Raw genomic sequence first — 26,877 nt, 5'->3', positions numbered from 1 at the left:
TATTGTCGTTCAATACGGGCACATTAATTCAATTTTATTAATGGTTTTGGCCATTTGTCTCGCGGCTTCGGGCCTTTCTGTCGTTTTGTTGTCGTTGGAAAGAATACCCCGAGACCAAATTGATCTAATGTGATCTGGTCCCTCGTAACCGGTGAACTAAAAGTTTTAATTTCATTGTTACAACCTTTTCACAGGTATTTTATATTATATAGTGTTTTTTCTCTTTATTTTTTTTTTTGTTAAGAGCAAAATATTAAAATATCCTTGCTCTTTTAGTATTATTTACTTGGACCTTTATATATAAATTTTTTTGAGTTCTTCCTTTATTATTGTTCGTTACTAAGATAAATTTTAATAATGTATGAATTGCAATGTCAATGATCCTGTTTATACAAAAAAATTACATTTCCAAGATAGGAAATTTTTCTGAATCCATATATCAAATAATTTCATAAAGAAACTAATTTTAAACGCATATTCTATATTTCAGAATTGAAAGATATTGTGACACATATTTAAAACAGTAATATTTTACGAAGGCATTTATGTCGTTTCACCATTTTATTAACTTTCACGGAAAGCGATAAAAATGATGGGCGCTGTTTAATAAAGTCACTTGCTTTGTCTTTATTCCTGTATTTACTTTTACCGCTTTTGTTGTAATAAAAGAAGTGTTCCATGATATTCCTAGTTACTTTATTATAAGTAAAGTTAATAACTTAGTAGACATGCTCTTTGGATAAGTTTATTATTTGATTATTTTTCACTTTGTTTACTTTCATTATAGAGATAAAATGATTGTTATAATACACACAAAGGTATAATTGAAATATTTCTGACTGTATAAGTGCAGTAGGAGTCAAAAATCTTTTTATTAACTTGTTTATACGAGTACTTACCTACTAAATGTCTCGTTACCTACAATTTTAGTGTATCGTCTTTTATAAAAGTGTCGAATAAAGTCTATGACATTTCTTGTTTCACAAATATTAAGTTAGAAGCCATAATCCAAAATTCTCGGCTATGTCGGCTACAGAAATATAGTTTTTGTACGCATATTTTTAAATTTATGATTTATTTTTCGACAGCATTACAACGTTACACAAGTTTTAAATTTATTCGCCGACAGCGGCATGAATAATTTGATAAATGTAATGAATTGTGTAGGCGAATGTACAGATGAATTTAGATTCGAATAGGAACAGACATGTCAACACAGCGCTAACGTAACGAGTCACATGTACTACGGGAATAGAACTAATTGCAATTCGCGTAACACTTTTCCATTTAAGTATCTGACTGTCGTAGTTTGCTGTCTCCTGTACACGTCCGACGTCTTCGATTGTCGTTCGATTTTTTCGCCGACAGTGTACGGGAGACTTTATTTATTCTCACACGTGCACATACTGTGCTTCGGAATGTCCTACTGATTCAATTTTATTAATGGACTTGGAAGTTTGCCCCACTGACTGTGAACACGACTATTCTCTTCGCGGCGAGACATATTTTAATCCAGTAATCCAATATTCGAGATTAAGACTTAACACTTGGTGTTAAGGTGCTTTACAAGTTAGTAGCTATGGTAATTTTTTTGTTCTCTAAGAAGAATCGTCATGGAGGAGACTGCATTGAGTCACATTATGTCAACAAGGCCAATACGCTTTCAAAAGCATTTGCGATATTGTTTCTGGATTAATTCGTTTTACGATTGACATTAATGATCAGTGATGTATCCAGCTTTACTTAAAGACAGCTATTCTGAGTTTTAACATGCTTTTAATGTAATTAATGGTTTCGTTTGATTGTTTCAGAATGATGTGGAAGTAGAAATCGCAACATCCATGCCACGATGACTGCTATAAACTCGGTAAGAATCATTTTGTAGACAGAAGTTAAAGACAGTCAAAAAATAATAACTATTTTTTTTTATTTTTTTTTTATTTATTTGGTTTATCAACAAAAGTACATGTGTTCATACATCATTTTTAGACACTATTACAACAGGTTTCAGGTAACATGTAATTTCACTTACAGATAAACACAACTTGTATAATGTATCGGTGCATAAACAATCAAATAATGAAACAAAAGACTATCTATGTAAGTAAAGCAATTAACACTATAAAATTGGTTAAAATGAATTATAAAATTTATCTTTGAATCGTGATTCTTTTAGTAAAGTAGAAGAGAATACTCTTTATTTTTTATTAATTATAATTACCGTTCCTTCTAAATTTCTCTCTCACAATAATTATTGGGAAGTAGTAAATTTCTTTACGTTTGTCCTTAATTTAGACTGTGACCATTTTTGTTCCATTCGGTTTCAAGTGCGAAATATAATCAGCTAAGCACTATTATTTTTTTAATTACTGGTACAGTTTAAAACCATTTTTCATAAATAAATGTATATGAATTCCAACCATTGGGTTTCTTTAGTGCGATTAATATGATAGCGATACTTAAATTCCATAGTTTCAATACGATATTCTGTAAAACCATCTCTATCAATTATTTAGTCCAGAATGTGCGTCAGTTTCTATCTAGAGCATGTCTCTATATATATAACTGTATATCTACGTAAATACAAAGATGTTCGCTTTGAATGCGAATAACGCAGGCGTAACCAATTCAACATAACCCATTATCGTAGATGCGGCGTTATTACGCGTAGTCAGAACTCGTCTCTCAGTCAATCTGCCGTGAGAAGCCGCCTCATTATGTATTTCACTAATTGGCACCATTCCTGTTAAGCCTCTCGTCACAATTACTCAGCGCAGTGTCGCTTCAAAAAACAGACAGACATGAAAGCTAACGATGTCGAACGATGCGAATATGGTGGTGGCAAAATTTGTCATGTTTTTGGGATATTTTCTACCCTGACTTGTAAAGAGCAAACTGTACAAAATGTATTGTTGGTAGTGAAAGATTATTCAACTTTAAGAACAGACACTGTATGGGAATCGACGAGAAGGTAGAAACAGCAACTTTTAACCCATTTAAACACATAACAAATCATTATAATATAGTCTAACATTTATATATTAAAAATATGAGGTGTAGGTAGGATTTTCATAGTTTTGTAAATACTGGCTTCTACTAGAATTATGCTGTATTACTTAGTCGGCCTCGTGATTGCAATAACCAACAGCTTTCCAAGGCTTGGTAATAAAATATCTTTCGCATGATGCTACTCTTGCAACTAAACCTGAAACCTTGACCTAAAACTGACAATATCTATGCAAGTATACATTGTAGGAAGTATTTTCTTTTTTTGCGTTGAAATAAAACATGGTGGAATTTATGTAATCACAATGTGATTAAATAACTAATTCAGTTAATTTAAGAAACTTTTAAATCGAAATGCTATGTATTACATAATCTGATATGCAGCATGTTGATTTAGAAGTTCCTTGAATTAATTAGTTACTTTTGTTAGTTCTACTCTCTTTAGGAATTATATAATTACCTATTTGTACCGTTAATTTCTTTTGATATTAATTCACATGATTTTTTTGTAGATCAAAATAAATTTCAAGGGAATTACCACTCGTTAGATGTAATCGAAACCGACTGTCATAAAATTTCTCTTCAAACTACCGCTCTCTGTTTTATCTTCTCCACAGTTTTTTTCTTTATCATGAGCCGCCGTTTAGAGCTTAACAGCCAGCCATTGGGGCACGTAACTGCGAGTTGGCTCATCACGATTCTCGCAGGTGCCCATCCAGGATATAAAGACCCCTACAGTTTTATATCCTGCTATCATTTGATCGGAAAATTTTCAAGCGTTAAAAGAACATCGGGTGCCAAATTATACTGGTGGAACGTAATGGCGCTAGCGGGCATGGCTGTCCCGCTATGGACGCCTTCCAAATCACATCGCATTTGAATAGATTCAGTTAGGCAATAGTCGGCTAATGACTCTTATCGAACTCGAAGACAGCTCACGTAATTTCTCTTAACAATAATTTAATTATTACAAAGGTTGGACGTATTTACGATATCGTTAACTTAATTTCGATAGAAATGTTTAATTAAAATTGCATATTCTTTTGTAACATACCTTAATATTTTTTAGTAAAACTTACACGAAAACTATCGTTGAAATCTATTTAAAAAACTTGAGAGGTGTCAAGGGACACCCGGATGGAACGAAGTTCCTTTCTATTAATTAGTGAAGGAACCAATGTTTATTCTATGAATAAAAAACTTAAGTCTTCACAAGAAGTACATTTTATTTCTATGAATTTTCGTTATATATTGTCACGTCGTTGCCATGGTGAAGTAGCGCTCATACGTCGTTAACATACTTACTATAGCAAAAAGTGTCGTCACAACTTTTCGTAAGAATTTTTTCCGTCTAGCCCCCTTTTCACAAGGCACTTCGTTCCAAAAATTGTTTCATGTAAGTACGTTCCTTAGCATTATGTTAAATTCAATTGCAATAAAAAAATGGTTTATGAGGCTTTCTATTGAAGGAGTCTATAAAAATCAAAGTTTATGAAAAAATGCAGACGCAAAACAATGCATAAAGATTATATTTTATTACATGGAAATGTTAATAGAATCGTATGTAAGGGATAATAATGCGGTCTTTGTTCCAGTGTTTCGGAAACGTTGACCATTAACGTCACTCAGAACTCTGCCCGCCTCGTTTATTCAGAGTATGTAGGGCTGTCAACAGACAATTCAAATAAAACCTATTTGTTTTTTTTTTGGATGAATAAAAGATGTTGACCGATCCATACCTACTAGTTTTGCTGTGCTAATTGTAAGACAAGCAAATAAGTACTAGAAAATGTCCAAAAAACATATATGTTGATTGGTATAATATGCTGATTCCTATTTAATCTATCCATGAGATGCCATTAATTCTGTTAAAAAAACAGATATGACTGTGAAGATATATTTCAGCAGTCAATCATGTAAATAATATCGACGCTAGTTTGTATTTTATGCAATGTAAACTGAATCAATTGAATTTTATTTAGTTAAAGATTTTCCAATTTTGACAGCCCTATGTAACAGAAATATCACGTAACCGCACCGATTTCTACGTAATTCACGTTTCTCGTGTCTTTTATTGCATTAGCTCTGAGTCCAGACGTTTTGGAATCGATGACGTGTACATTTAGAGTTTTACGATGAGTTTAATTTTATCCGAGGCGAATTGAAATACATTTGTAATAAACTTGTGACCAGTCCAGAACGCATCGCATTGTTTCGCTCTAGCCGACGCACCGACAAAAGAAACATGGAATTTCCTGATTACACTTCTACACATAAAATGCATATATTTTTACAATGTATTCGATGTAGTTTATGATTCACTGCTGTTATTTAAATAGCTCAAAATACTAATGCATTTTTCATATCGTATTTCCAATTGCTAAGGTAACTTATAAAATATGTAGCTATATCCGACATAAATTATTATAGTTCGTGTGTTTAAATTGTTTTTATGCATAATAAACTTCCAATTTTTATTTGCGAAAAACACAATTTGTTCGATGTTAAATGTAATAAATACAAAGAGAACCTTTGATAAAAAAAAAAATCAATTTTAACGATAATTTTATGTATCATCTAGGACAGCGCAATACTCGTTATTATTTACAATGCGGCACCGCGCGGTTACAGTAGCACCACTTCATTTCATAAAATCATTAAGCATTAAAATTTGTATGCGAACAATCTGTTATTTATTTTACATATTTACAATCGTAAATATTACCGTACGGAGTCTGATTTATGTGAAGTATTTGATTTATTTTGTTTGGATACATTTTAAATGTTGTTAACAGTTGCGTGGCTCTCGCGGTACGTTAACCTGGTCACTGAACCGGTAATGCGTTTAGTTCTCCGACAAATCTAATATTGCTTTAAACGTGTATTTAGATTTATTTGAATGAATTAAAACGAGCACAAGCTAAAAGGTTATAACACTAAGTAGTTATTCCCCGAAATACTCTACCGCAATCTACAATTCCGGCATCTGGCATTGATTTATTTATTTCTTCTTTACGGTTATCACTTTTTAGAAAACAGTGTTAATGTTATCATATGTTAAAGTGATGGTTTTATAATTAACATTGCCATTTGAGAGATAGAGTTCTGCTCCTTTCTTATGTATTTTACAAGTATGGCCTGGTACTCGTATAAGGCCTCAAAATACTTGCTACTTCCATTTTACACTTGAAACTAAACTAAAACAAAGCATTATGTACAAATGTATTTACAATTTGAGGTAATTCAGTGTATTAAAAATAAATCCGTTTCAAGTATTCCAACAGTTTGACAAGGGACCCGGGTCTCTCCGCGTTCGACTGTCACGGCTAACCGCCCCAAAGAATACCTAATAGCCCCATTCCGCCACCGTCCCTTCGCCCCTCCTGTCAACCTCCTCGCGTGCGTCTTTTAAATATTCTACTTTCGAATAAGTTGCTAGCGGCAACACTTATATACGTCTGTCACATTTCTGACGAGTTTATAAAACAAAGACAAAGGATAAGTGAAAAAAAAGGAAAAATGAAGAAAATGTATGTGACCTCTTACAAATGTTATTACGTCAGCTTTATATGAAAAACAAATTCGGTATGCACTTAAAAGGACGAATGATATAATTCGGCAATACTTTTAGATCAAAATTAGGAAAAGTTTGAAATTGCCCCAACTTGGTATAAAAGGTATTATTGTTGCTACTTCTCTTTCATAAAGATTTCGATCTAGTACTTTTTTATCACATGGCGCGAAAGACATTTTTTATTGTTATCCGTCTGATAGTGTTTTTCACTGACTTTGTTATGCAATGTTTTTTGCAACCTGCTGTTAGCTAAACAGCTTGACCCAATTTAAAGGGTAACCTTTCTTTCCAGTCACATTGTTACCCCCAAGTGTCAAAGAATACACTCAGATATAATTTTTGTTTTTATTTAATAGTAGACTATTAAATAAAAACAAAAGCGATAGATCGCTGGTTTAAAAATGACTTAAATTGCGTCGCTGTAACGCCTCCCAGTCTTTCAAGACATCGCATGCCCCCGGCTGTAATGAGAATTGCAGCACAGTATAACTATACGTTGTTTCAAATAGAATTATATTTATTACTTCAGCTTCGCAATGACGTTCAAGAGAGCACTGTTTCACTGTCAGGATATAATTAAAACAGAACAATACTTCATCCATTCCGCAGCAAATATTGTACGAAGCTTTAAGTACACGCGGAGTGGATTGAAATGAACCGGAAAAGGAAATTAATGAGTAGATTCTAATATTCTAGTACTACAAGTAGTAAAATCCTTTGTAACGGGGTAATAATGGGCATTTTAGGACTGAAGTGGACGCCGGCGGAAATTTAATCTGACTGAGGGCTCTTTGTTACTCGGAATTTTGTCCTTAGATAAATGCCGTTGTCGAGGTAAAACTGAATATTTTAATTTAATTAAAAATTCGAGAGGTGAAACGTTTCGCTCGATTCGCTAATTTGATGGCGTTTGTTATTGCTGTCGTCGCCTTTGTCTTAGTGTTTTTGCTAACGGTACCGTGAAATTGTCCAGTTTAATTTGAGGTTATAGAGAACATAATTTTCACTTTAATATGACGTTTCTCAAAACAAGTGAGTTGTAACAAAGTAAATAGCGCGATTTGCATAAGAATTAAATAAGGAACAAAGATGAAGACAACGTTTTTACTTGTTATTCTTTGCAGCAATTATTCAAGGAATTTAACCACAAGCAATTTTCCCAGAGGGTTAGTGAAGTGAGATTTATTATTAAATCTATTTTACTATGAGGACAAACACCACAGACTTAAAAGATCTATTGAAAAAATTCAATTGCGTCGATACAAAACCTACACCGAATTACGAAAGCTGTTGCATTAAATTTCACCGCTTATCTGTTGTACTCAGAGATATTTAATGGTAATTAAGGAAGTCATAGTAGATTCTTCAAACTAAATCTACACTAAAAAATCTCCTTTAGCGATCAATTGATGGCAGTAAAATTAATTTCGTTACTGAAAACATGAAGCAATTGTCTCCGCGGAATACATAAGCTATTTGGTTAGGGCGCTATAAAAGATGCGAGACACGGTCCTGGCTAGACTCCAACCTATCTGCTGCCATCCTGGTTACCTTCTTGTTCCATACCCTGACGTCATACGTACTAGCGCTACTGTTATCATGGTTATTGCCAACTTTTATTTAGAGCTAAGATTTGTATTTTGTCTTTTACTTAAAATATGGAAGAAACGAAACAATGTGAATAGTGGTATTAGTAACAATTAGTTTTACGAGTTAATTAAAATTGACTCAATTTTTACAACCTTAATATTTACCAAGAATTTGCTTATTTTAAACTTTTGTCATCACTTTCTCGTAGTGAAATATTCCTAAACTTTCACTACTTTACAATTTCATTCAAAATTATACTACATTACCGATCGAAATCTTATCAAACAGCCACGGAATCTCTGTTAATCTGTCTGACTAATAAAATAGCCTTGATCCAAACTACTCACTATGAGTTAGAATAAGCTCCTTATTTATAACACAAAGAAAACAAAAATATAAAGTAAAATGAAAATACACATACAACTTGTTTACAGATGACTGACGAGTTTAAGACACATACAAAAAAAATATAAAGAACATCAGTTGTGATTCGAATTTGTGGCTTCTAAATTGTACCTTCGACTTTCAACTACAATACTATAATGGTGGAAAAAATATTGTAAAGTTAATACACCTGAGTGTTAATGGGCGCTTTAATCGGAAAAGTGCTATAAAATTTATTGCCTCCTCAAAATGGGTCCTTTTTTAAATTAGCTTCGATATAAATTTAAATTGATTTAATTTTATTGCTTGTACTATTTGAAAGGTTTAGTTTGCGTTTTATATTAAAAGAATTCAATAATTTGTTTATGTTATTTACACTATATTTAGGTTTATTATTATATCATTTTATTTTTATATAATACATAATATATTAATTAAGAAACGGCTTAACTCACGTTTAATCGTCCGGTGACGGCACCGACTAGTTTCGGACCCATCAGTGCGAGACGCGACGCGACCGCGAAGTCTTCGGATTAAACACTCGCCCTGAAGATGGACCCCCGATGGGTCCGAAACTAGTCGGTGCCGTCACCGGACGATTAAACGTGAGTTAAGCCGTTTCTTAATTAATTAATTATGATGTCTCACGAAAGTTTAAACAATTTAATACATAATATGTTGTAAAGTGTTTCATTTTAAACATATATAGGTAGGGAATCCCACCCGTATGAGTAAGAAAGATGATGAAAGCAAGAAAGAACTAGTATGAAGAACAAAAGTGCGAGAGGCATAAAAGAGAGAACTGGCATGAAAGAGTAAAATAAGCAGACAAAGATTCTGACCATTATGTTAGAAGTAGACAGTATAAAAAAAAAAAAAACATATATAGGTAATGTCAAAATATATAACCTATCCCATAAAGGTTAAAGTTACACATGATAAGTACTTAAAAGGTTTCAACCTTTAGACAACCCGTCTTGGACAACAGCCAGTGATGTTTACGTTTGGAATTTAGGGTGCGCTTCCACTGACGCCAGAGATGACATAACGTACAGAAATATAACAATACAATTACTTGAATTCCAATGCTTCTGATGTTCAAATAACATCTGTACTTACATAAAAAGAAAATGATTATTAACAATAAGTATACGCCATATAAAAAAAACTAAAACTGATCACAAAATATTATCTTACTATGAAGTTTCAATGTAATTACATGTAAATAATAAATAGAAATAAAATTTATTTACAGTTTTTTCCAGTGTTAACCAAAATTAATAATCCAGAAAAGCAATATGTTGGATATGTACATACATGTCAACCGCACTATATTTTTAGTCTATATCAGATGTGCTTGAATCGAGTTTCATGTTGTAATCTCCTACCGTCGGTACCCACTAGTGTAAAATTATCGGTCTTCTACTGGCTGTTGTATGGATTAAATGAAAATGTATCGAGAAAAGTACAACCCTACTTAATATATTATTAGATAAGTAAGTGTTTTAGATGATGCTGGCAATACAAGTAGCATGTGGCAACACCAGTAAGTTATAATTTGTTTGGTAAAATATACTCTATGTGGCAGGAAAAAGGACTTTTACTCTTTGACAGAATTATTTTTTTGAACAAAGGGAATATATGATATAAAAACCAAAAAATACTTCTCATGGTCTTATACTAATCATTTTTAAGTAAAACTATTTCATAGCTATAGTTACATATAATTAGTATAAGAGTAATTACTTTTTACATTTAAAAAAATATATATTTACCCGAGATAGATAAATATAGTATCTTGTTCTGATGTAGAGTTCACATTTACCTATGTAAGGTTATATGAAACTAACAAACTATTCATAAAAACCTATACAACTCCACATCTTTCATACAAAAGGGCGTCGAGATAAATAAAATGAGAAATAATTTCCTCATTTCGTTCACGCCGCGACAAGCAAGTCGTCGCGCGTTTCTTCTGTCTTTTGAAATGAAATTTCCTCGCAAGTAGACAGGATTACGATGCGACACTGCAGTTTTAAAATCTAACATTTATTTGTCCCGATTTCAAAGTTGTGTTCCAAAATAGAGTATCAAATGAGTGACTCTTATTATAATCAATATATAGGTAGTGTTAGTCACTCTTTTTTCATGAATTGACAGAAAACCCGAACCTCAAGATTGTGAACAGCCATTTTGTTTGAGATCAAATAATGGAGTAATTAATACACACTTTAAAACACTCGGAAAAAAATAAAGTAGTCCTTCCCTTTAATTTATAATTAACTAGCTTTTTCCCGCGACTCCGTCCGCGCAGAATAAAAAAAAAAGAAAACGGGGTAAAAATTATCCTATGTCCTATTCCTGGTTCTAAGCTACCTGCCCACCAATTTTCAGTCAAATCGATTCAGCCGTTCTTGAGTTATAAATGGTGTAACTAACACAACTTTCTTTTATATATATAGACTAGCTTTTACCCGCGACTCCGTCCGCGCGGAATAAAAAAAAAAAAAAGAAAACGGGGTAAAAATTATCCTATGTCCTATTCCTGGTTCTAAGCTATCTGCCCACCAATTTTCAGTCAAATCGATTCAGCCGTTCTTGAGTTATAAATGGTGTAACTAACACAACTTTCTTTTATATATATAGACTAGCTTTTACCCGCGACTCCGTCCGCGCGGAATAAAAAAAAAAAAAAAAGAAAACGGGGTAAAAATTATCCTATGTCCTATTCCTGGTTCTAAGCTATCTGCCCACCAATTTTCAGTCAAATCGATTCAGCCGTTCTTGAGTTATAAATGGTGTAACTAACACAACTTTCTTTTATATATATAGATTATAAAATATAAGTTATAATTTACTAGTTACTACTTTAACATTCCTAATCATGTCCTTACCACATAACGATTCACATCCATAGTCCATAATGTAGGTCTAATTCCTCTGTAGTGAACACAATACAAGTTTGTAAACAGTAGGGGTCGCTGCGTTCCGATACACATTATTTGCTCCACATTGCATTAAATGCGCTATTATGCGGCGCAAATTTAGATTGTGTCGAGCACAAGTGTGTTAATTGTTAACTTTAATTGCTTATTTGCAGATAAAAGAAAAGTTATTTCATTTATACTATAATTTCAGTTCTAATTTTAGTTTTTATTGTGATTGCCTTATATTTTTCCAAGTAAAGAATTTTAAGGAGAAATTTGAGAATGTCTGCGAGATATTTAAATACCTTGTGTATTCAAGTTTTGTATTAATTATTATTACCTTGGTGTTATTTAAGACAAAGATCGAGATTATGTATGTTATTTCTTCGTAAGAATTTAATTAATGCCTAGTCTCGAGATGATAAGTGAAACGAGACACCCATTCTACGACAGTTCGTTATTAAACTGCCAACAGGTGGAGTATACAACAAACACATTTAAATATAACCCAAAAGCAATTTGACTTTCAATAACAATACTTATCTTGACAGCTGAGATGCCTTCGAAAATTGAAAAATATATGTTACGTACAAAACAGCAATATATAGGTTTTGTGTTTCAAACTCGAATAGCCATATGTCTATACATATTAATAAAGTTGGAGTGTCTGTATGGAATATCGAAAAAAAACACATTTCGTACACGTGATATATTTGCATTGCTGTTAATGAAAACCCGATTTTTTTTGCTGTCTGTTTGCAAGTCCGTATCTGTTTCCAGAAATTTCCGAAACGGCTCGGCCGGAATTTTGACGGAAATGTGACGGGAAGGTAATCTATGCGAGAATAATATAGGTTTGTTTTTTATTATGCGCTGATGAAGTCGCGGGAAACCGCTTATATAAAACAAGAACCTGTAATGATTGTAGAATTTTCTAAGTTAACATGTACCTCAGTACATCTGCGATATAGTAAATCTCAATTTATTATATCGCAGTACTAAATGTAGTTGACTCCTGTTTAATTAATTTATTGATATCAGACGTATATTTCTTTAACATCTACTAAAATATACAATTATGTATGTAACATGCATGTTTATGCTTGTTACATAATGGACACGTGCGTCTATACATTTATCGTAGAATCATTTCATGTTAGAGTAAAACCCAAAGTAAAAAAATGATAAGGGTAAATGCTAAGTAATGGTAGACATCAACCTTAACGCCTACACTACACGAAACGAACCTAATTTCTCATGACAGGCCTGGGCTTGAGGTAAAATGTCAAATTGTGCTCACAAGGGGCTTTTATAAGTAAGCATACGGATTGTAATGTTTTCATATACGAAAAACTTGCATGTTTTGTAACGAAATTAATGTAAAAATAGCAAATAATTTAGTATTTATAAAAAAATACATACGCGATTTATCTAATCCTAAACTACACGAACTAAACATACATTGAATTGTTTTTTTTTATCTTAAATGCAAATTCATATTTTTACAAATTTATGTAAATTTAAAATGCTTTTAGTTCGATTAAATTCGAAAAGGAGAATTATAGTGTCGTCTATGAAAATTTATTGAATCCCCCGCTAGATGGCGATAGGAAGCGATCGCTACTGCCGTTTCCAATGTTACCTTTCACGGAATTTTTAAAAAATTCACTCCACCAGAGAATTTCAAGTCCTATTCAATGTATTTCTAGACCGCAGTAGTAGATTAAATAATTTATTATGGACAATCGACGACATTATTTTACAAACGAAATACAATATTTTATTTTTAAACCAACTTAATGATTAAAGGAATGACTGATAACATAGATCATTTATCTGAATTTAGGTACTCTTATCTTATTACTTTTCCTAATTTTACTTAATATTCCAATTAAATAAATTATTGTTACATTTATTGGTCTAATAAAAAATAAAAAAATACAGTCGAATTGAAACCTCCTTCTTTTTGAAGTCGGCTAAAAATTTAATCAAAATATGTTTAATATTGTGGATAAAACTTGTCTGTCTGCTCAATCAGATGTCAAACTGGTGACAAAGGGGCAAAGGCGAGCGGTCGTAATTAATGAAAGTACGGACAGACAATGATCGTGGCCGCCGGCAGTTTGTGACCCCTCCCCTACACACTGACACGATTTCGAAATTACAACGCTAGATGTTCTAGTAGTTGTACGGTATAAAGTAATTTAAATACCATGATGCAAAGGGAAGGTATTGCATTCGAGTGGGCAGTTGTATCTTTTATTTAATTCTAATATTTTAGTCCAACGACAGTTACATCTGTAATAATGTAACTTTTAGTGGAATTTCCTGCCTTACACAGCTGCGTAGTGAAACCGGTGATACTTCGTTACTAAGCTGAATTATTGAGAATATGCAGGACGTTTTAAATATCGCTTGGAAGCAAGTTAAATTAACTAGATAAGTAGAGAACTCGTCCAGCATAAATCTACTGAGCTACCAAGATAAACTTTTCATCTTTACCCGATGTCAAAATAACCTCTTTTATTTTTTGTTTACTTCGAAAGCATTTTTGTTTCAATCAATTTATGTCTATATTTGTATTTTTGTATGTAACGAATAAACTGAGAAACTACGGGATAAAAAATTCTTTCTGCCATGAGAAAGCTTCGTTATCACTGAGTTAAATATTATGCTGAGTATTTATTAGGCTATTTTTAATCTTACTTATATGTATTATAATTGCGAATGTTTGGATGAATGGATGTTTGTTTGAAGATAGCTCCGGAACGACTCAATAGATCTTGATGAAAATTTGCCACAGATGTAGATCATAGCCTGGAATAACACATAGGCTACATAATAGGTATTTTTTACCTCCTGCGCGGATAGTATAGTGGGCAACAATTACATATACTGTAATGTTATTAATATCGCGCGGGCAAAGTAGTATATACAAGTAGGGCATCCATAAGAGTTGAGACATCAATGTAGACTAGTACATGTAAAATCAAATAATCATTTTTAAGCGTCTTGCTTATCACTCATAGCCACATTTAAATGTCATCGTAATCTGCCAAGTAACTATGTTACCCTTTCATTATGTTAGGTGCATTTAATCATAATTTGTCAATTGAATAAAGCGCCCCTACATTGTTTTTTTATTATTCCAATTTGATTAGTATTGTTATAAAGAAAACAGTGATATAATCGAATTAAAACAAAAGATTTAAATAAATAATATGTACCTAAAAAAATCTTAACAAGTAGCCTATGTGTTCTTCCAGACTATGTTGGACGTCTGCGCCAAATTTCATCAAGAACCGTTGAGCCGTTTCGGAAATAACTTCTTACAAACATCGATCCATACATTCATCTAAACTTTTACATTTCTGATAAACCAGAATTGAAAATGTAATTTCAATAAATGAGTTTAATTAAAGGGCCAAGTTTATCTCATATCCCCATATGTGATTATATTTACCACTCGACATCAAACTTGCAATAGGACCGGTTCGGGTCAATGATTCAATACTCGAACGTGTGCTGTACTCGAAACTTGGTCTATAAAGGCTCGCAGATATGTTGTGACTCAAGATATTTCTCCGTTAACAAGCAAAGTTTCACCCTCCCGTATCCATAGTCTTGGCCGCTAGTTGTTTGTCCCGCGGTTGGGAATATGCCAAGTTTGACGTTTTTATACGGTGAAAGTTATATATTACTTGATACTATGAGTAGGAGATTTTTTAATTTTTCCACTATTTTATAGAAAAGCTTTAGTGTAAATACAATTCTGTGTAGCAATGCAATGTATGTGCTGATATGACAACGAAAAAATAGTCATTCATTTTTATTTATGCCCTTTTTATTAAAAAATGACTACATAAAAATTTACAAATTAAGTGCGATTCATTATATGCGTAAGAAGGGGGTAAATCCAGATATGACGGCTGATAGAGATGTATGGAGGAGTAGTACATACTGTGCCGACCCTCCATAGGGATAAGGGCAGGTTGATGATGATGATCATTATAACGGTCTCGTATTTCAAGATACTTAAGTATTATGAAAAGGAACACGATACAAATTCCCGCCTTTTGCTACTACCCGCGACTATGGCGGTTATTGCATACGAAATTAAGTGGAATCAACAAAACAAATTGGTACTGACTAGCGTATGTAGTAAAGTGAAGTGAAATTTTATGCCCTCGTAAAAATCCACGCGCTAACCGCCTTGGTACGGGTACGTCGGTACTGGTACGGAGTGGTCGGTACGGTACTTTAGCGGCCCTAATAAAATGGCAGTGGACGCGCGCCATTAAGCACGCAGCTGCCAACAAGCTCTTTTAATATCTTTTGTCTCGAATGAAAATATATAGATAAAATTCACGTAATTTTTGTACGTTATATATCTGAAATTATTAATATTAAATATTAAGATTTTTGTTCTTGGAAATTACGTACATATTTTTATGTGCAAAAGATAAATGACAATGACAGTAAATCATTTTCATTTACCTTTCGGACTCCTTTTGGTACTCTTGATCCTGCATCGTAATTTTAATAGATAAAAAAAAAACTTATATTTACTAAGATCAGGTTCCAAAAATAGTTCATTATTTATTAACAAAATTGCCGTCTACTTTGAATCAAAAAAAACTTTTTTCAAAGCAAATGAATTCTGACTGAATTTTCTCTAATCAAAGCTGCTCCAGACAAAGGAATTTGAATTATTTATGCCTAAGATATCTACTCCGTTAACAATACATCGGTAGTCCCTTGAGGGTATACTGTTTGGATTCAATTGACAGTCTCCATTCTCAGTCCTATTAGATAACGTAACCGGCCAAGTCCCAAACGTGCGGTTAATACGTAAACTTAACATTGTACGTTGGCGTCCGATAAGGTATTCTAATTTATAAGAAACACGACAGTTAACGACACGACCAACGACTTAACCGATTACTGTCTTACATTCATATACAAGTACAGAGGACGCAGGTGTTGACTTATATAAGTCAGAGATATATTAGGGTTGTCAATTTCAGATATCATATCGTTTTTGTTGATTCCTTCTCATTATTTTATCAGAAAATTATTAAGACTACTAATTGATTATTTTTTTCTTTTTCTTAAATTAACACATTGTTCTAATTATCAATTTACCTTTTTATCATTGTTTATAATGTCAAAATGTAAAATATTTTACTAATAAAAGACATGAATTTCCTCTATAAACACCAATACAAACATATCATTGCATCATTTTAAATTAACACACTGTTTAGAAAACAACAAAATAATCAAATTTAATTTACCAGACATTTAATATTTTAAGTAATAAATTAAACTTAACTTTTTAAAAGTAAAACATATATCTTAAAGAAAAGAAACTCTTTCCTGTAATCGACAACCCTCGCCGGGTATTCCGTGCAGCCTTCACAATGATGGATGAACGGCCGCACGGGGCACTCGCTACAATTTACGCTGCACGAAGAAGCCGGAAACTTAGCGCTGCAATACAGCTGATGTACTACCCAAAGGTATAAAAAAGTCGATGGAGCTGTACTTTGTATAACAATGGACGTTTTACAGTGTTGTACTGATAAATCTTTTTACGTAGATTTACTTTAGTTTTAGAACGAATTTTCTAAATACTAAAACGCAATCTATGTTGTTTTAAACTCGATCATACTTGTTTAACGGACACTGTGGTCTTTAACCTCATTGATTATAAAGCTTTACCAGTAAATTATTTTAAATCCTAGATTATTTCTATGCTTTTTCTTTCTCTTTTACTTACCTGAAGTTCAGTTTACCGACGAATATCCTATGAAATAACATCGTAAGTGCTAAAATCGTATATAGCTTTTCTAAATGCAAAGAAAACTCTGTGTTCTCTATATTAAATTAAATCTTATCATTTTCAATCAGGGATTTATAGGTGTATTTATACATTAACATACTTATTTTTTTATAAAATTAAAATGCTATGAACCTTAACGTTGTGAATTTTCAATACTTCATTGATTTAACTTAAAACTTGTCACTTGATTGGAACAATAGATTTGTTAAAATGTGCGCCAATACAGACGCTAAAAATTTTAGTCTCAACAAATAAAGGACCTTTGTAAAGCGCGAGAAAACTTCAATACAGAACAAAAGGAGGAAATTTTAAAAGAAAATAAATTTGTTGTAGTAACAAGAGAGCAGACGTCAGGCGCAGGGCAGGCAGACAGAAGTTCGCGCGCTCAGTTACTCGCGGACTAACAACATTTTCAAAGTATAAAGCTATTTTATTTCAAAATGATAAAGTTGTTCAGGTGTGCGCTGCTTCGTTATTCGAAAATATTTTACACTGCACACTTTATACGAAAATCTTTTTTGTAATAAAAAAAATATATTCCCTGTACTTTGTCAGGTATTTTTTTTAATATTTGTATAATTTTTATTTGATATAAATTCTTGTGATTTTTTTTACTACTACCAACATGTGCGTAATGACACAAAAAATGGTTAGTTTCATAAAATGAGACATAAAAAAATGTGTCTATCATTTCCCACAATTTCATATTTTTAAGAAAGCAATTGTTATTATAACCTTGTCATAGAATCAAGTATCTACGAAAATAGCTCTATAAATTTTATAGCTAGTAATCAGAAACCTGATAAATGTAGTAAAATTTACCCTTTGACAGATTTAGTTGCTTTTTAAAAATTCCTTTGAAAAATATTTAATCTTTTAACTTTGATCAAAACAAGGATTTGTACTTTGAATAATTCTGTTATAATAACAGTGACAAGAAAAGAAAATTATATTCATTTTATTTAACGTTTAAGCTCTGAATAGGACCCCGAACCACACAAAAGGGTCAAAGAAACATCACCGGTGAAAAATGTACCCATAAAACACCGCGACCTACTTATGTCCCCCACAAACTCCCTCTCGAGAAATTATTTCCAATATTTCGTTCGATACGGGCGGTCGGCCGCGCGAACGTAAAAGAATTCGCCGACTGTATCGCATAGCTATAAAGCCTTTTGAAATGTCTGCTTTTCATTACTGAATGCTTGCTAAATGCGGGCTAATTTGTAAGCTGTTTACGCTGTTGTGGATACTTTGAAGTTATTTCGAATTTAGATGTGTTAGTATTAATTAGTAAGGTATCAAAATTATTATATAAATGTTATCAAAATTCATAGTTAAAATTTTCAGAAAATACAGTTTTTTTTTTCTACAGGTAAGTAAAACTTAAACGAAGTTACACGTGCAAAAAATCGGAACAAACTTGTTGACAACGTCGAACAGTATAAAGAATTAAAGTTGAACGTCCCGGCATTTTTGTCGGGGTAGGGCGAAAGCCCCGTGAACCAAACACTAGACGGGTGGAGCGCAGCGATGCGCTATCCCGATGGGTTGTTGCTCGGACTGTTCTGGTTCTGGGACAGTTTGGGTGGCGACCACCCGTGCGGCGGGCCTGCCGGTCTTTGGCCGGTGGGCGATGGCTTCGGCCACCGTCGGACAACCCGTAATCCACACTGAGCGGAACCGGGGGCCCTGCGCACTGAGCGTGGGGCTGCGAGGAAGAAAACCTCTCTAAAAAATTACCCGGTGGCAACACCACACTTGGCCGTCCGCTGGTCTTCATGATTGGTGGACGCCAAGCAAACCGTAATCCGCACTGAGCGGACCGGGGGCCTTGCGCACTGAGCGTTGGGCCGCGAGGAAGGGAACCTCTATAAAAAATCCCCGGAGGAGGAGGAGCCCCTCCACCTCCTGTGATCATCACAGGATGAAGGATGGGGCTCAAGCACGCTCATTGGGCGGTGCTGGGTACGGCGAGCACCGAGGTGCTGCCGTGCGGCGTGTGGGGTGTTTTTCCGCGGGGCTATGCCGGACAGGGCCTCCCATACCGGACAGGCCCGCGGAAAACACCAGTGGATCCTTAGGGGTCGTGGGATGGGGGGCCTTCAAGGCCCTCGGCGCGGCAGGTATGGTCAACTCGGCCATCCTGTCGGGCAAATACGTCGGTGTGCGGCAGCACATTTAACTGCAGAGGACTTCGGTCGTGGGATGGTGGCCTTCTAGGCCGCGCATCGTGGTCAGGGACCTCACCCTGTATCGAAAGGCGGTTTCCGGTGTCCGATAACACTGGACAACTATGTAATGGCATCTCGAAAAAAGAAACTACCCCAGGAGGGTACCCTCAGTTCGGCTGAGGGAGAATCCCTCCCTGTGGCTACGGCTGCAGGCTGCCCCTCGTATTCTGGGGGGGGCAAGAGCTGCCTTACTGTCACCCAAAAAACGACCTTGGCGAGAAATTTGGATTCTGAAGCATGCGATTTGGTTTTAAGGAAGGAAAAAGAGGTTGGTGTTGGGAACGGGAGACCTGCAGAGTGCCGTGAGGCGGCCCCAGGTCAGACCAATGATGACACCATGAAGTGCGATGGTAGGGCAGCGTCGGATTCCGATTGCAGCCACATCGTCGTTTCCGAGAGGTCCCAGATTTCGGAGGCGGCCGCAGCGATGTTCGGCGCGAAGCGGCCCCGCCTCAGCGAGGGATCCGAGGACGAAGACCGGGCGGTGTCCCTAGCGATGGCAAGGTGGCGCCAGCAAGAAAAGAGGGCTGCGGCCAAAGCTCGGGCCAAGAATAAGGAGGAAGACCTCGAGAAGGAAGCTAAGATCGCTCGTTTCCGGCGCGAGACAAGGTCTGCGCTGTTTTCTCGACCTGCGGAAGGAACGGGAGAGAGATGCGCCGCTCAGCTTCATGAGCAGGTGCAGGAGGACCTGGAGATTATAATGAAGGTGGCAACCAAGTCGTCCAACCTAAAGGGTACCTTTGTGCGGGCCTTGAAGGACGCTGCGGCATCCATCAAGGAAGCTGTGGAAGTCCTCGGGGCTCGCACACAAACGGAAGAGACACAGCAGCTGCAGGCAGACAATGCCCGCCTGCGCGCCGAGATGGACGCACTCCGTAAGGAGCTTGCTGCCATCAAGGAGGACCTGCGGACACGGGGTTCCGCTGGCCATTCCGACCCTGATGTGACAATGGAGGCCGCCCCCGCATCACGGCCCCCACAAACACAAACACCGAGCGAGACGCCCTCCGTGGAGGAGATCTGTCGTGCAGTGATGGTTCAGGTCGGGGGGATGATGAACGCCCGCCTGGCCTCGCTGGAGGACAGACTTCTCCCGGAGAAGAACCTGCGGCCGCCTCTCGCGGCCGATACGAGGAAGGACGGGAGCACATACGCCGACAAACTTGCGCGGCAACAGACGGCACCCAAAGTGGCGGCTCAACCTGGCCCCAGCGGCACTCAAAGGAAAGCCCCATCGGCGCCACACCAGCGCCCGTCGGGTCCTGCCCAGACCTCCTTACCCGCTAGCGGGGAAAAAGAGAAAAGAAAGAGGAGGAGAAAAAGGAAGAAGAAGAAGAAGAAAGACCCACCACCCGGGCAGCAGCCGTCGCAGCCCGTGGTTGGCGAGTGGACAAAGGTGGGCCCTAAAAGGCGGCCTCAGGTGAAGAGTGGTGCTGCAAAGCTGCATGTGCCTCGGTCGTCGGCAGTTGTTATTACGCTGCAGCCGGGCGCTGCGGAGCAGGGTGCCACCTACGCCAGCGTCATTGCCTCGGCGAAGGAGAAAATAAACCCAGCCGAGTTCGGAGCCCAGGGCGTTCGCCTTCGGAAGGCTGCCAATGGGGGACGTGTCTTCGAGTTCCCGGGCGCCTCTAGCGGCGAGAAGGCGGACTCCCTGGCCCAAAGGCTCCGGGAGGTCCTGGATGGTGGTGTCGTCCGCGTCTCCCGGCCTATTAAGTCCGTGGCCCTACGGGTGGCAGGCTTGGACGACGCCACCACCAGTGCCGAGGTGGTTGCCGCCATTGCTGCAGCGGGAGGGTGCCCCGCCGAGCAGCTACGGGCCGGCGCAATGTCGACCGGCCGCGACGGACTGGGATCAGTCGTGGTCCAGTGTCCCGTCGCGGCTGCAAAGAAGATTGCGACCGTTGGCCGCCTACTGGTGGGTTGGGTGTCCGCCCAGGCCAGGTTGCTAGATGCCCGCCCCATCAGGTGCTTCAGGTGCCTGGCTCCAGGGCACATATCTTGCCAGTGCCAAGAGGGAGTTGACCGCTCCGGGCTCTGTTTCCGGTGCGGTCAACCAGGTCACAAGGCCCGCGGATGCACGGCCGCGCTTCACTGCGTCGTCTGCGCCGCGGCTGGCGCCCCTGCGGAGCACCATGTCGGGAGCAAGGCGTGCATCCCCCCATCCAATGGGAGGAGGAAAAAGAAGGGAGGAGAGGAAGGTCCGAGCCCGACGGCCGGTCAGTCCTCGACCTCATCCCAACAGGCAGCGGCGCCGGGGGCTGAGGAGGTAGCTATGGTCGTCGAATAATGGCCCTCAACCTCCTCCAGGCCAATATCAATCACTCCGCCAGAGCTCAGGACCTTCTGTTCCAGAGCATGGCGGAGTGGAGGATACATGTGGCAGTGGTGGCCGAGCCCTACCGGGTCCCGTCTGGGGACGATTGGGTGGGGGACACAGACGGGCTGGTGGCCTTAACGTCCCGGTCTGTCACAGGCTCTCCGGCCTTCGCGGACGTAGTCCGAGGTCAGGGATACGTGGCGGCCCTCGTCGGCGACATCTTGGTGGTCGGGGTGTACTTCTCGCCGAATCGGAGTCTCGCCGACTTCGAGGCATTTATCTCTGAGATCGGCGTCCTGATAGGCAGAAGTCGATCCACCCGAATGCTCGTCGCGGGGGACCTCAACGCCAAATCCTCGGCTTGGGGATGCCCGACGACGGATCCGCGGGGCCGGGAGTTGGAGCATTGGGCGGCGGAGACCGGACTCATGGTCCTCAACCGGGGGTCGGTCAACACGTGCGTGCGGCGTCAAGGCGGCTCCATTGTTGATATCGCCTTCGCCGATGCCGTCCTGGCACGCCGTGTTTGTGGCTGGCACGTGGTCGAGGACGTGGAGACGCTTTCGGACCACCGTTACGTGAGGTTCGGCATATCCGCGTCCCCGTCCAACCTGAGTGGCCCAGATCGGCCCCTGAGCGGGGAGGGTCCACGGTGGTCTTTGTCACGGATGGACCGGGACTTTTTGGTCGAGGCCGCTCTCGTCGAGGCGTGGTTTTCTGCGCCCCGGGAGCGCGTCGACGAGGTCGGTGAAGAAGCGGCGCGATTGGGTGCGGCCATGGCGCGGGTTTGTGACGGGGCTATGCCCAGGGTCCGATCCGTCCCCTCCAGACGGCCGGTATACTGGTGGACAGCCGAGCTCACGCTGCTGCGCAGTACTTGCGTGGCGGCGAGACGCCGGTATACCCGCTGCCGTCGGCGGAGGCGCCGGGACGCTATGGAGGAAGAGCGGCTCTACTCCCTCTACAGGAGTGCGGTCAAGGCCCTTCGGGTGGCTATCGGCGCGGCGAAGGACCAGGCGGACGATGAGATGCTGAGGGCTCTGGATAGTGATCCATTCGGGAGGCCCTACAAGGCCGTGCGGCGAAAGCTCCGGTCTAGGGGCCCTCCCATCACCCAGAGTCTTCAGCCACATGACGTCGACGCGGTGGTCGCCGGCCTGTTCCCGCCGGCAACTGCCGGTTTCAAGGCGCCTGAAATGGCTGATTCCACTGGGGAGGGAGGAGATCCAGGAGCACCGCCGGTAACGGAGGATGAGCTGAGGGCGGCGGTGTTGCGCATGCGCGCCAAAAACACTGCTCCCGGCCCCGACGGTGTGCCCGGCCGCGCCTGGGTCCTAGCGCTGGAGCCGCTCGGCCCGTGGATACGGGCATTATTCCAGGCCTGTTTGGAGCGGGGCCAGTTCCCGAGTGAGTGGAAGAGGGGGAAACTGGTCCTTCTCAAAAAGGACGGCCGTTCGGCCCTTGAGCCGTCGACGTACCGACCGATAGTTCTGCTGGACGAGATCAGCAAGCTCTTTGAGCGGGTGATTGCCGCTCGTCTCGTCCAGCACCTGGAGAGTGTGGGGCCGAATCTCAGCGCCAACCAGTTCGGCTTCCGCACTGGCAGGTCCACCCTGGACGCCATAGCGCGGGTGAGGGACCTTGCGGAAGATGCGGAGTCCCGGGGCGAAGTGCTGTTGGTGGTGTCTTTGGACATCTCCAACGCCTTCAACACCTTGCCCTGGGAAACCATCAGGGAGGCGCTGGGATACCACGGTTTCCCGCCGTACCTTCGGAGGATCGTCGCGGCCTACCTCTCCGAACGCTCGGTCGCGTACCCAACCAGCGTCGGCTGGTCGCAGCGGGCAACGTCTTGTGGTGTTCCGCAGGGGTCGGTTCTCGGGCCGCTCCTATGGAACATCGGGTACGACTGGGTGCTGCGCCTGCCCCTCCCGGGTGGCGTTGAAGTCGTGTGTTACGCAGACGACACCTTGGTGACGGCGCGGGGCAGCACTCACAGGGAGGCCCGATGCAGGGCTACGGCTGGCTTGGCCATTATGGTGTCCAGAATCCGCCGTCTGGGTTTGGAGGTTGCATTGCACAAGTCTGAGGCCATGTATTTTTACGGGCCTCGACGAGCACCTCCGACCCAGTCCGCGATTATGGTGGGCGGGACTTTCATCGGCGTCGGAGGTACGATGAAGTACCTTGGACTCGTCCTTGACAGCCGATGGAAATTTGAAGAGCACTTCCGGCGACTGGTACCGAAGCTCCTGGGGGCGGCCGGCGGCCTTAGCCGGCTCCTGCCGAACCTTGGCGGCCCGGGCTCGCGGTGTCGTCGCCTGTACACAGGCGTCGTGCGATCCATGGCGCTGTACGGTGCGCCCATCTGGGCAGACACTCTGACCGCCCGGACTCGGGCCCTGCTGCGCAAGCCGCAAAGGGTCATGGCGGTTAGAGTGACCCGTGGATATCGCACAGTGTCGTGCGACGCGGCCTGTGTGTTGGCGGGGACGCCGCCATGGGACCTCGTCGCGGAGGTGCTCTCCGGCGCCTACTGGCGGAGGGCGGAAGCCCGATCCCGGGGAGAGCCTCCTTCCGCGGTCGAGGAGGGTGCGTGGCGGCGGGCGGCGGAGGCGCAGCTCATTGCTGTCTGGCGGGAGCGGCTGCTCACGGCGTCTGCAGGCCAACGCACAATTGAGGCGATCCGGCCCGTCCTCGAGCTCTGGATGGGTCGGAAGCACGGGGCTCTCACGTTCCGTCTGGTGCAGGTACTCTCGGGGCACGGTTGTTTCGGGGCGTATCTGTGCCGGATTGCGCGGCGAGAGCCCAGTGCGAGGTGCCACGAGTGTGGCCATGCTGAGGACACGGCCCAGCACACGCTGGAGTTCTGTGGGCACTGGTCGGACCAGCGCGCCGCACTCGCGGCAGAAATAGGGAGGGACCTCTCGCTGCCCGCTGTCGTCAACGCGATGGTGGGTAGTGAGAGTTCCTGGAACGCTGTCGCCTCCTTTTGCGAGGAGGTGATGGCGCTGAAGGAGGCGGCAGAACGACGGCGAGAGGAGGACGCAGCCGCGGACCCTCTTCGCCGACGTCGCGATGGACGCAGGCGGCAGGCGCACACCCGCCGTCTACCTCCTTAGCGGAGAGCTCCGGGCGATGGACGGCCCATTGCCCCATCGTCCGCCGCATACCTTTTTAGGTGCCAGGCGCTCCCGGCGTTATGGGTGCGCCTTATGACGCGCGTTGTGGGGGGTACTCCCTGCCCCCGTGAGGAAGTGTGTCTGCGGTAGCGGACGGTCGCCGGCTGGGTCGCGGAAGATTGCGCGAGTGTTCCCGTGTCCCAGCCGCAAGGCGACGTGGAGGGCCCGAGGGGTTTTAGTGGGTATGGCCGAACGTCTTTAGGCGAGTCCCACACTCCCTGCGCCATTGCACTTCCTGGCGCAGGGGTGCGTAACTGCATTTCCCCTCATAAAAAAAAAAAAAAAAAAAAAAAAAAAAAAAAAAAAAAAAAAAAAAAAAAAAAAGGGAGCGATTGCGAAGTTTGAAAATGGAGCGATTTATTTTTTAAATAGTAAAAAGACAGTGAAGCGGACATTTAACGGGAACAAGAAGCAGATGTGTAACAATAGATTACTTTCCAAATTGTAGAAAAAGTTTTCAATGACAGTATAACAGGGTGTCTCCACTTGTATAACAATAATATTTCCATCTCCCTCATTATCTCTGAAAAAACAGGGATAACAATATTCATACAATTGAAATACACAGTATTATTATTAGCATAATATAGCACGGACTACAAGTTGTCTACAACGTTCTTTGTTGTAAGAGTTGTTGAAAGAATCATGCATTTAACTATTAATATACACAATACTCCTAACGAATAAACGAAGAGAGCTCCCAGGATTCATTCGTCCTATTTATGTCGAAAACAGAATGCCGCTTACGGGAAATTATTCCCGATACGTACACCGATATTCCATCATGTACCCTGAATGAATCGACAGCCTTGTCACCGGAGCAGAAGGGTCCCTTTTCAATCCCACAGGGCCGTCTTAAAACCAGAGCTGGCTTTTCATTTACCTACTATCTATCTTTAGAGACTTGTAATTGGAAGGGACATTGAGTCGATTCGTTCGACTGAAAATGATAGGAGAATATATTGTGACATTTGAGCTCGGGAAAATATTAGGCTCGTTTAATTTTTTATTTAATACTTTAATATTACTTTTTGATTGAATGTTTTATACATCGAAAATAAATTGTAACAACGGCAACAAAGATTAATATCAAGAAAAACTTTTTTGTACATTTATCTATATAATTAGTTATCTGAAAAGTAAAATAATACATCTATTTATAATATTTGTGTTTGCTAAGTATGAAGTGGAATAAATGACGAATAAATTATTAAAAACAAATATATTTAAATGAATATTCAGTTCTCTAAACGATCTAGCTACAAAGTATAACAAATACATAGCTGTGAAACGGAAACTCTGTTAAATGCAGTGAAACAAGCACGGCTAGCTTTCCCTCGCAAAGTAACTACTTACACTTCTTGCGTCGGTTCATAATTATTTTGTAAAACAACTGACTAGCGGAAATGAAAGCTTGTTAATTTAACAGACGCGTACAACTTCGAAAATCAAAAAGTTGTTTTTCTAATATTTCAGGCCACTTCTGAATGCTTTAAATTAGGGTAGAACAATATTTTATATTTCTATGTGACTGTCTACGTAAATACAGAAAGCACGCGTTTTGTATTCATAATGACATGACCGTAATTCTCGAATATGGTTTTTCTAATTAGAAATAGCAGAGTACGACAAGTAACACGAGTAACGTCATATTTTCAAAGGGTTTCCTTTGAGTGTGCGGTTTCACCGGCAGGCGAAAGTTTGTTAATTAACTTGAAACAGTGTATTCTTGTTATTTTGTTTTTGTTAATCATTTTATTAAAACACTGATAATCTAGTTTCTGGTTTGTATACATATTTTAATGCTGTTCTTGTATC

The 26,877-nt window shown here is 40.1% G+C and overlaps 1 protein-coding gene across 2 annotated transcripts in view; it reads left to right on the top strand.

Annotated features, from left to right (window-relative positions):
* The window catches only part of LOC106721645 (uncharacterized protein PB18E9.04c), a 181,813-nt gene that overhangs the window by 46,645 nt on the left and 108,291 nt on the right, over positions 1–26,877 (top strand). For both annotated transcript variants that reach the window (XM_014516650.2, XM_045681944.1), the window contains exon 2: positions 1,812–1,867. In XM_014516650.2, the coding sequence (XP_014372136.2) occupies positions 1,850–1,867 (18 nt within the window). In that variant the 5' untranslated portion in view covers positions 1,812–1,849. The remainder of the gene's footprint in view (positions 1–1,811; positions 1,868–26,877) is intronic.

Source organism: Papilio machaon, chromosome 17 (assembly GCF_912999745.1).
Source record: "Papilio machaon chromosome 17, ilPapMach1.1, whole genome shotgun sequence".
NCBI classification, from domain to species: Eukaryota; Metazoa; Arthropoda; class Insecta; order Lepidoptera; family Papilionidae; genus Papilio; species Papilio machaon.
Note: the sequence above shows the minus strand (reverse complement) of the source record. Positions and strands in the feature narration are given on the sequence as shown.